Consider the following 11,610-nt stretch of genomic DNA (forward strand, 5'->3'; position numbering starts at 1 on the left):
AGACCAAAGGGCATTCTTTTGAACGCATACGTGCCATACGGACACGTAAATGTGGTTTTCTCTTGGTCCTCTAGGGCTATAGCAATCTGGTTATACCTCGAGTAACCATCTAAGAAACAGTAGTACTCCTGGCCAGCTAATCTATCAAGCATTCGGTCAATAAAGGGGAAGGGGAAGTGGTCCTTACGGGTGGCATTATTCAATTTTCTATAATCTATGCAAATCCTCCACCCAGTGACAATTCTTGTGGGAATTAAGTCATTATTTTCATTAACCACTACAGTCATCGCCCCTTTCTTAGGTACACATTGAACAGGGCTTACCCATTTGCTATCCGAGATTGGAAATACAATACCTGCATCAAGCCACTTAATCACTTCTTTTCTTACCACCTCTTTCATGATTGGGTTTAGTCGACGTTGTTGCTCTACACATGGCTTGTGTCCGTCCTCCATGAGGATTTTATGCATGCAAAAAGCTGGACTAATGCCCTTAATGTCAGACATTGTCCACCCAAGTGCTCGCTTGTGCTCACGTAGCACTCTCAACAGCTTCTCTTCCTGCAATTTAGACAAGTCAGAAGAAACAATAACAGGTAAAGTGTCAGAATCACCCAAATAAGCATATTGAAGGTGAGGGGGCAGAGGTTTAAGCTCCAATTTTGGAGCCTCCTCAATTGATGGCTTTGGAGGAGTCCCATCTGGCCTATTCAAAGGCTCAAAGGGGTGTATCCCCTACATGTAAGCACAAGATGTATCTAGGATATGCATCATCTCCTCAACCTCATCATCAATTCCCAGGCTATCGAACAACATAAGTGCTTTCTCTAGAGAATCGTCTAGATATACACTCGTATCAAGACTTCGCTCATCCGCCTCAACAACAGATATCATTGAGATCTCCTCATAGTGGCGGGGAAGTTGGATTGCTTTGTAGACATTAAAAACTGCTTCCTTATCATCCACCCTCAAAATCATTTTTCCCTCTCTCACTTTAATAATTGCATCACCAGTAGCCAAGAGAGGTCACCCCAATATGATTGGTACCAGTTCATCGGCCTCATAATCTAGGATAATGAAGTCCGCAGGGCTGATAAATTTCCCAATTTGCAGCAACAAATCTTCAATCACCCCCTCAGGGTGTGCTATCGACCTATGAACCAGCTGTAACATCACAGTAGTTAACCTTGGAGCTCCCAGGCCCAATTGCTTGAACAAGGATAATGGCATCAGATTTATGCTCACCTCCAAATCGCAAAGAGCACGACCCACATCAATATTACCAATTCGCACAGGGATGGTAAAGCTGCCAGGATCCTTAAGCTTTTGAGGGAGCTTGTTTTGGACCCTTGAAGTGTACTCCTCAGTAAGTGCAACTATCTCAAATTCAGTCAATCTTCTCTTGTGAGCCACTATATCTTTTATGTACTTAGCATACTTTGGAATTTCATGAAGTACATCAACGAGTGGAATATTTAATTAAACCTGGCTCAGCATAGAGAGAAATTTGCTGAACATGCGATCATCATTTTTTTTCTGCAATCTTTGGGGAAAGGTGGTGGTGGCCTTGTAGCCTCCACTGGCTCTGGAATTGCATCAGTATTCTTTGATTCGTGTGTCGCCTTAGGGATCAACTCACCCTCGGGTATGGACTTGTCTTTTCTTTTCTTTGGCACTTTCTCTAGCTCCCTCCCGTTTCTGAGTGTAACTACATTCACTTGAGGGTTCTTCTCTGTATCACTGGGGAGAGCGCCTGCAGGTCTAGTGTTTTCATTTGTTGCTAACTGCCCCATCTGCCTCTCAAGATTTCTGAAATCGGTCCTAAGCTGTTGATTGTCAAGCAACAACTTCTTTAGGAAATCATTTGTACTCTCTTCCATTTGTTGGGGTGGCTTCTGAGGTTGATTAAAATTCCCTTGGGGTCTATAATGATTCTGATTCGGCTGATTTCCACCCCATGAGAAGTTGGGATGATTCTTCCAATTTGGATTGTAAGTGTTCCCATATTGTGCATGCTGATTCATTTGACCTCTGCTCTGTTGGCCCACATAGTATTTGGATTCAGGATTCGTAGGGCATATGTCACTTATATGATTGTCGCCACACAGTTCGTAGCAAATAGACATTTGTTGTACATGTTGTATCGGTTGAGGTTTCTGCATTGTCATTCTATTCATCCGATTTGCCAATTTTGCTATATCGGCTCTCATGGCTGAAAATTCATCGAGCTCAATCAACCCTACTGCTTTCTACTTAATTGCCTTTCGTGAATTACCATCACCATGCCAATTATGATCATTAGCAGTGAAGTTATTTAGCAAGAGTTAGATTTCACTATACGGTCTAGCCATGCAACTACCCCCACAAGCTGAATCAAGATTCATCTTTGATGCTTTATCTAACCCATCCACAAAAGTGTGACCCAATACCTCGTCAGTCTGATAATGATGTGGATAGTCTCTGAGTAGCTTTTTGTATCTTTCCCATGCTTGACGAAGTGTTTCGCCATCCCGTTGTTCGAACCCAAGAATCTGACTCCTCAATGACTTTGTCTTCTTAGTGGGGAAAAACTTGATTAAGAATTTCCTTGCTAGATCATCCCAAGTGCGGATTGAGTTCACGGGCTCCTTCTGCAACCATTCCTTAGCTTCACCGAGCAGTGAAAAGGGGAAAAATGTCAGCCTGACATAGTCCTTGGAAACGTTCGAATAATTGTAAGTGTCCGTAATTTCCAACAAATTTTGGATGTGCCTTTGCGGGTCTTCATGAGATAGACCTACATATTGCCCTGTGGACTGGATCAGCTGCACCATGTATTGTTTGAGTTCAAAGTGCCCTGTGATATCAGGCTTCACAATAGCCTGAGTCATATTAGCAAGCCCTTGCGGCTTCAATCAACGCGCGCTCTTCATTACCTGCCATCTCTATTGGCTGTGGTTGAACTACGATGTCCAACTCTCTTTCAATTTTGGTTCTAGCGTCTACTTCCTTCCTCACTCTGTGAAGTGTTCGTTCAATTTCAGGATCAAGAGGAAGGAGATTGTTTGCGCTTCTACTCCTCCGCATTCAAAAAAAGAGCCTGTGTTAACACAAACAAGGTGAACTGAAAATTAAAACTTGAATAAATAACTAATAAAAGCTCAATTCAGTCAAGTAGCTAATTTCTAAGTCCCCGGCAACGGCGCCAAAAACTTGTTGCGACCAAAACACTCACGCAAGTGCACGTGATCGTCAATTAATAAAGTAGTGAGTAGAGTATCGTTCCTACGAAGACTTGTGATTAACTATTGCTTGATTCAAACTCAATTAGCTTATCGATCCAAGAGATTTTTCAAAAAATATAGTCGTCTCTAATTTACTACCTAAAAATATCAATTAATGGAATAACTAGAATAATCAACTAAACAAATAGCACTTTCGAATAACAATCGGTATGAGAGAATATTCCAGGGTCACGGGCTAGATAACAATCTTGTTGCGTTCTTGGCTTAAAATAACTAATTCATTTATCTGGATTGTTGATTGACAGGGCTGATATTACTCATAAGAATCTGTCGAATCCTTACTCGCCTATTCAAGTTAACTTAATGCCTATATGTCTATGAAATTAAGATTAACAAGAATGCATTCATAATTCCTGTATTTCAACCAAGCAAGGCAATTAGGTATATGTCTATCCTAATTGCGAATATGTTCCCCCGATGCTCAGGTTCAAGAACTTGCTCTATTTAACTCTATATGCAATCTAGAGTTCCCACTTTCGAGGCCAACTATAGATTCGTAGATAGTATTTCACTGTTAGCTACTCAGCAAAATAATTAAAAACAAAATTAAATAAACAACCCAATTTGATAAAATCAACTTCGTCAAATTAAACTCCGAACAACAACATTCATGTTTCACCCATGACCCTAGAACAATAGGTTTTAGCCACTCATAGTAGTGTTCATCTCAATAATATTCAATTTCATCACAAATCGTAAAAACAAAAGGAAGAAAAGAAGAACTTGATGTTGAAATCTCCTCCTGCCTCTTGCCTCTCTTTTTCTTGCACTAAACTATGAAAACCTTGATAGTAAATCCTTGGGCGAGCTTGAACTTATATAATTAAGTGAATTTACCCCCAGACGTCCAAGTTTACCCCTGAAAATTTTCTTTCCGGAACTGGGACTAGCGCGGCCGTGCTAGTGGCCGCGCTTGTGGACTAACATTCTGCCTCCCGCATCTGGACTAGGCGGTCGCGCTAGTGGACGCACTAGTCCAGGCCTTTATTTCCTCGATTTTTTTTCTCGTCTTCGCGCGTACTCAGCTCCTAAGGGTTTTTTCTTGCTTCAATGTAGCTCATATCATAACTTTAAGGCCTCATACAAGCTCCTCATCCTGTAACATATGAAATTCACAATTAGAGCCCATTTTTCATCATTTAACTATATTATGACATTGAAACATAATCAAGCCGGGGCATAAACAATCGCCAAATACATAAATCTAGCCTATTATCAAGCGCATTGACCCTAATGCGGATGAGGTGCCAGCGTGCAAATATGGTATATGGGCTGTCCCAGCCCATGCTCGACGCTGGTTCCAGACATTTATCCCGGCGGTGACCCCGGAGCCTGAGGTTGCTATTGACGATGGGAAGTTGGCCTGCAAATATAGTGAAGATATACAACAACATTCGGGCTTTGGGTTTCGACAGTTTGTTCCGTCCAGGTGATGCGGTGAATGTGACCCTAGTGAAAGAATTTTTTGCTAATAGGCAACCTGAGGCCAGCCTGGATGCTGTGTATGAAATGCAAGTACGGAGTAAAGTGATTCCATTCTCCTCTCAGGTGATCAATCAGATTATGGGCTTCACAGAGCTTTCCCACAAGCTCTTTCAAAGGTTTCTCCGTCGGCCAGACTATCCGGCTATCCGCCACTGCTGTGTGGCGCTGACTCTTCTGCCGCATGGGCACGGGATGCGGATGAATCCCTAAGGACATGAAGAAGAGTACATTCCAGTGGCCAGCCAGGGTTGTTTGCGGTTGATTAATGCCTAAATCATGCCCACTCAAAGTGACACTGATGTCCCACGGCTGAAAGTGTTTTTGATCTATGCCTTGTTGACACGGATGCGGGTCGATCTTGGAAACTCATGCTGGAGCATATGGCTAGAGTGTGACCACTTGGGGCCCACCGTCTATATTACCCGAGTGTGATCACTCGATTGTTGCGAGCGTACCATGTAGAAGAGGAGTTTCACTATGACCGGACTATTCCAGTGACTTATCCTATCAAGGCCTATGATGTTACGTCGGTGATAGACCCCCCCTGCTACTGCTGTTAATTCAGACAAGAGATTGGTCCGCATTGAGGAGACGCTACAGCTACTATTTGCTGACTTGAGCCTTCATGCTGCTCGGGGGGAGACCAACTTTGAGGAGTTGCAGCAAGATCACCCCCTTTCTGCTATCACTCAGTAGTGGTTGGGGTTGGCGAGAGGAGAACAGCTGCCACCGGATGAGGATGTGAACTCCATTCCCTCCGATGATGAGGAGTATTTGTGCACCTTCGAGGGTGCTGATGATTAGGCCTTGGGCCTCAGGGAGTCACCTTTTCACTCTTGATTTTACTGTTTTGCATTAGGGACAATGCAATCACTTAAGTGTGGGGTGGGGTGCTCCTATTTGATTGTATTTGTATTTTTTTTAATTTTTCAGTTGGTTTTGTTTGATTTGTTTCTTGCTTTCGTAGATACTATGGTCTGTAAACTATAATTCTAAATTCTATCGGCCTGTAATAGTTAGTACTTAAGTGTTTAGTTCGACTCTTCCCGACGATGGATTTCGTCGACTGGTTTCTTGAGGGTGATAAGTCGAAAGAAAAAAAAAGAAAAAAATTATATATATGTGAAAATCCAAAAATATTTCTTTTATTTTAGTATTTTTTGTAGGTAGTGTAACAATTCCCCCTTGGTTTTTCTTTGTAACACAGTTCTTTTCCAAGGGTTTTGCTTGAACCGGGTGTAGTTAAATCTTTTTATTTTTTAGGAATTAAGAATCTTTAGTCAGAAAGCTAATTCGAATGATCAATTTCCCTTAACTGCATATGCCTTGAGAGTGGTAAGTACCTTAGTTGTGACACCTAGGCTCAATTCTTGACTCTTAAATAAGTGCCTTAAATTGTGTGATCATAAATGTGCTCAACTGCTTTGACAGAGTGTCTTGATGAGTCCAATCCTGATTGAGCTATGTGCCATGTGTGTGTGTATGGTTTTGTGTTATTCTGTGCGTTGCATTTGATGCCTAGAACTTGCCCCGTGTGTTTGCAAAGCGAAATAGTAGTTTTGTTCAGTTTTGGAAGTGATATAGGCGTCTCCTTGTTGAGCCAGATATCTATATATATTTTACCCGCCTAACTGTTATGTATCATAGTTAGCCCCTTTGAGCCTGAAATCATGTTCTTTGGCAGCCACATTACAAGCCTTACCCAATTGTTTGAATTGGCCATATATTTGAACCTTTTCACCTCTCATGAGCACTTGAATTGTAATGAACCTTGAAAAGGTTAAAGTGTGGGGTAGTTGGTTTGGCTTTTGAGTGGAGCTAATGAAATAAGGAGAAAGGTGCATTGTCTTGGAAAGTAAGAGCCACTAGAAATGAAAAAAAATATAATTATATTGCTGTGAAAAATATTCTTTGATAGCGGTCACTCTCAATATAATTGTGCTTAAAAAGAAGTATGGGATAATATAGATTGAGGTGAAGGAAGAGTTTTGGTTTGACGTAAGGATGGGCTTGAGTGTTTAAGTATATGTATTAAAGTGCTTAAGGGAGGTGTAGTCACTCATATCCAAATGTATCCTACCCGACACGTAGCCTACATTACAACCAATTAAAGTCCTACTTGATCCTAGACTGAATGAGCTCGATTAGTAGAGTAGTACACTACGGGCAAGCCTAAGGTGCATCATTTGTGGCATATGAATATTATTTCTGAGAGTGAGTGAATTCTTTCTACCTTTAATTCCTAAGTGTCTTAAATTTTATTCTGTGGAACTACTCTCTTTTGTTGTGTGAGGGCACCTGGTTCATGAAGGAAAGGTCATGTCATTGACCTCTATGTTAGAGTGAGTGGGCAAGTTGTGAATAAAGCATGGTACTTTTGAGTCGAATCTTGAGGGTGGGATGTTATGATAAGGTTCTCAGTCTACTTTAATTATTCTTAGCATGGTGTATCAGGGAGGTTGTTTGATGAAAGGTTATTCCTACGTGAAGTGTAGTTTAAATGCTCGAGGATGAGCAATGGTTTAAGTGTGGGGTGTTTATGTTAGGCTAGAAACCCGTGTTTTAGCCGTAGTATTACATTCCAATTACTGCATTTTTGCGTGTGCGTGAGCTCAAATGATAATGAATTACACTTAGTACATGTTTTATGCCTTGCAGGAAGTGATCCTGAGTTCAAAAGTTAATTTGGAGCTCAATTGAGTAAGCTGGTGCTTTGAAGTCTGAGTAAAAGCCCAATACATTAAGCCGGGATCGTGTTCGGAGGTCGTGTACCAAGTCCGGATGTCAAAAGAGGATGAAATAATTTCACTCTGAAAAAATTACACTGGGACGCCGCTGGGGCGGCGTAGTAGCGTAAAATAAGTGGCCTGACAAGAAAATGAAAGCCAGATGACAAACTTCACAAGTGCGTCGCACAGTGCGGCGTAGCGTGCACCGCGCCTTTGGGATTTTCTTGCAGTCTGTCAGAATCAGCTTTCTGAACTTCCCCATAAGCACGTCGCATGGTGCGTCGCAACGTGCGGCGCACTTGTACAAATTTTATAGAGCCAAGTCCTATTTCGCGTAGGAAAGGGTGTTTCGTCTGGGCCCGACCCTACGTGGTATAAATACATATAAAAACGCTATTTTGAGCACTTTTGACACAGCTGAGACCTAGGGAGACTATTTTTGGAAGGGATAAGACGTTTTGGACAATTTTCGGAGGAGATTATCATCGAATTCTTCATTCCTTCATCTTTACTTAGTAAATCAATTATGCAAATTATTTGGGAAATTGTTACTATGAGTATGAGTAGCTAAACTCATAATCTAGGATTTTGATGGAACCTGTTGAAGGATAATTTTCTCGTTATGTTAATATAGATTTGCCATAGTATTATCTCTATTTGTTCAACTATATGCTTGTTGATGTTGATTGAAGGGCCCTCAATTAGTTGTTCCTATTTAATGTGCATTACTCGGGAGAGAATACATATTTAGGTAGTTGTTGAACATCATCACTCCTAATGTATTGTCACGACCCTAAATCCCAACCCGGTCTTGATGGCGCCTCTCGTGAAGACAAGGCCAGCTGACATACCTCCAATTCACTTTAAACAACTAAAATAATAACTACTAAGTCTTTAATCAGAAATAAAATCCCAAAATGAGCATTTAACAGTATAATTTGCGGAAATAAAAACCAACACAGCCCGACATCGGGGTATCACTAGTCATGAGCATCTACTAAGGTCCGAATACAACTAGAGTCAAAAATATGCTAAATACGGTCTAATGAAATCGAGAGGGAGAAAAGCAGTGCTGCGAACGTCGGGCAGCTACCTTGCTAAACTATGATGACTCTGCCTCTGAGCAACCAATACCCGCTACCGGATTCAAAAATACCTGAATCTGCACACAAGGTACAGGGAGTAAAGTGAGTACTTCCAACTCAGTGAGTAATACAAATAAATGACAACTGAGTGATAGGAAATCACGATGAGTACATCAACATGCTGTATAGAAGCAGTACAAAACCAGTAAGAAAGCAATGAAGCTGTGAAAATCTCTTAAGCTCCTTAGCTCAGTTTAAACTTCTTCAAAAATGGCTTTTAAATAGTTAAGCAATTGAATGCAAGCAATTAGAACTTTTAACAGTCAAGCAAGTAAATGACAGGTAACTAGAAAAAGATAAGCACGTAAAGAATTGCCCCTCGGGCACAATATCAATAGAATTAGCCCCTCGGGCACAATACCAACAGAAGCAGCCCCTCGGGCAAACACATGGAACTATACCAGCCCCTCGGGCATAATAACAACAGAATCAGCCCCTCAGGCAATAACATAGAATAATACCAGCCCTTCGGGCTATATCTCGTATCACAATGGGTACCCGCGCTCACTGGGGTGTACAGACTCCGGAAGGGACCCCTTACGGCCCAAGAGAAATAACAAGCCATCTCGTGGCATAACCAATCCGGCCCTCGGCCTCACATAATAAACAAAATCATCACACTTGGTACCCGCGCTCATTGGGGGTGTATAGACTCCTGGAGGGGCCCCCGTACGGCCCAAGCGCAATATCAAGCCATCTCGTGGCATCATAAACAGGCTCTCGGCCTCATATCAATATCAAGCCACCTCGTGGCGCACAATCTCAGGCCCTCGGCCTCATTATCATAATCAGTATATCACTGTTGCGGCGTGCAGCCCGACCCAAAAGTATCCTCACAATACAGGCCCTCGGCCTTACTCAATCAGAATCTCATAAGCCCCTCGGGCATCAGTAAAATATGAAGCTCAGCTCAAATATCTTTGAAAATATCAATTAATGTGTTTAAAACAGAATAACATAGCTGAGTTATTAAAATAGTGAAAATATAGCATGATTGAGCACAAGTATGAAATCAAACAGTGAGGAAAATATCATTAACAATCCCCTAAGGGTTCAAACAGTTGGCACGAAGCCCAAATATGGCATTTAGCCCAAGTATAATAATATCAAACAATTAGCTGCCTATTACACATAAAAATAGTCATTCGGGATGGACTAAGTCACAATCCCCAACGGTGCACGACCCCACGCTCGTCATCTAGCGTGTGTTTCACCTCAATATAGCACGACGATGTGCAATCCGGGGTTTCATACCCTCAGAACAGCATTTAAAATCATTAATCACCTCGAACTAGCCCGAAAAAGCTACTCTGCAACACGCTTGCCTCTAGACCCAACTTCCAAGTGCTCCAAATCTACCAAGTTCAGATTTTTATCATAAAATTATGCTAAACGAATGAATTACAATTGAAAAATATCGATTTTAAGCACAAAACCCGAAATCAGTCAAAACCCGACCCCCGAACCCGCGTCCCGGAACTGGACAAACTTTATACCAAAATGTTCTTCATCATCTCACGAGTCCGTACATATAAAGAACTCGAAAATCAGAGTTCGTTTGACCCCTCAAATCATCCCTAGAAGGTCTCATAATCTCATGCCCTAACTCCACCTTTTTCTACTGATTTTCATGTCTAAATCCCTGTGAGATCACATATGTAATTCAAAAATAGGAAGAGATCACTGTCACACCTCCTTTTTTCTTACTACACCCCGTGAAGGGTATAATTAAGGGAGTTTTTCCAATTAAAGGACAATCGAAACGGGATTCATCTATTAAGAGATTCAGAGTCGCCACTTGGGAGATTTATGGTGTCCCAAGTCACCGGTTTGAATCCCGAATCGAGGAAAGGGTTTGACTCTGTTTAACAGTCCGCGAACCAGAAATCTGAGTAAGGAATTCTGTTAACCCGAGAGAAGGGGTTAGGCATTCCCGAGTTCTGTGGTTCTAGCACGGTCGCTCAACTGTCATATTCGGCTTAACTTATCTGATTTTAAAACAAGTTTTAAACCTATGTGCATTTTCAGCTTTAACCGCTTTTATTCATATTTTTAAAGAGAATTGCAATGCCATTGAAACACGTCACAAAAATGCACCCGTGATTTTTGACATATTTTAACTTCGTTGGGATTTGGATTTGGGTCACATAAATGTGCACCCGAGATTAGGAAAGTAATATTATTAAACACACGCCTAAAGCAACTACGCATTTGGTTAAATTTGCGGGAGGCCCTGAAAATTCACTAAATGGCACGTCCCGAGTTCTAAATATTTGTACTCAATCAAAGCTAACTATGGGTGTTCAATTTATTTTCCTAAATTTGAGAATGACTTGCGAGGTTCAGATATTAGACACATGGGAAAAGCCCAAGGCTGGCAGCAACAAAGTAATGAGTTTCTGAAGAAAACATAAAAATACTTGGGTAACATAACATAATACAACACTTAGCCAACCCAAGCATTCTGAACTATTTTTGTGAAACCCTTTTTTTTTCATTTGGATGTTCAAGAACTGTAACTCAGGTCTAACGACTATAACAATCCGCGTACCATTTCCATGTATCAACAAATCAGATTAAACAAACAATTAATTTCGAACCAAAGGTGCAAATCTTGTAGCTATGACAATAATGTTCTTCGGCCACCAATGGATCCCTGATTGAACTCCTAAATATTTTTGCACACTGAAGCTGTGCAAATGATAGACACTCGACACTGTTCAATGCGTAGATGAACATGCAAATATGTGCAAAGTGATTAAGCAACATCAACACTTAAACAAGTAACGTTCCATTAGCCATCCAACAAGCAGCAACAAGCAGAGCATGACCATTTATTTCAATTCAAACAATTTGGGAGCTTCATTCACGTACATAAACCTTGAGCAAAGCATATTTTGCATTCACAAATTAATCCTTACATACGTTTTGGAAGATAGAAGAAACAGACTACCTTATTTTTGAGGGA

General features: G+C 41.2%; 1 protein-coding gene across 1 annotated transcript; it reads right to left on the minus strand.

Moving 5' to 3' along the window:
- Nucleotides 1–1,025: 1,025 nt before the first annotated feature.
- Nucleotides 1,026–1,879, minus strand: LOC109218377. The gene is made up of 2 exons (XM_019382738.1): nucleotides 1,516–1,879; nucleotides 1,026–1,375 (listed from the first exon to the last, which is right to left on the minus strand). Exons 1-2 carry the CDS (start codon nucleotides 1,877–1,879, stop codon nucleotides 1,026–1,028), a joined length of 714 nt encoding a protein of 237 aa, XP_019238283.1.
- Between the last annotated feature and the right edge of the window lie 9,731 nt (nucleotides 1,880–11,610).

This window comes from Nicotiana attenuata, unplaced genomic scaffold, assembly GCF_001879085.1.
Source record: "Nicotiana attenuata strain UT unplaced genomic scaffold, NIATTr2, whole genome shotgun sequence".
NCBI classification, from domain to species: Eukaryota; Viridiplantae; Streptophyta; class Magnoliopsida; order Solanales; family Solanaceae; genus Nicotiana; species Nicotiana attenuata.

Excerpts from the sequence above, each read along its gene's own strand:
- LOC109218377 (XM_019382738.1), bottom strand. The coding sequence starts at position 1,879 with ATGGAAGAGAGTACAAATGATTTCCTAAAGAAGTTGTTGCTTGACAAT. Across the intron at positions 1,376-1,515 it reads AAAAAAAATGATGATCGCAT|TTGCACTTACTGAGGAGTAC; the intron begins GTTCAGCAAATT and ends AATTTGAGATAG.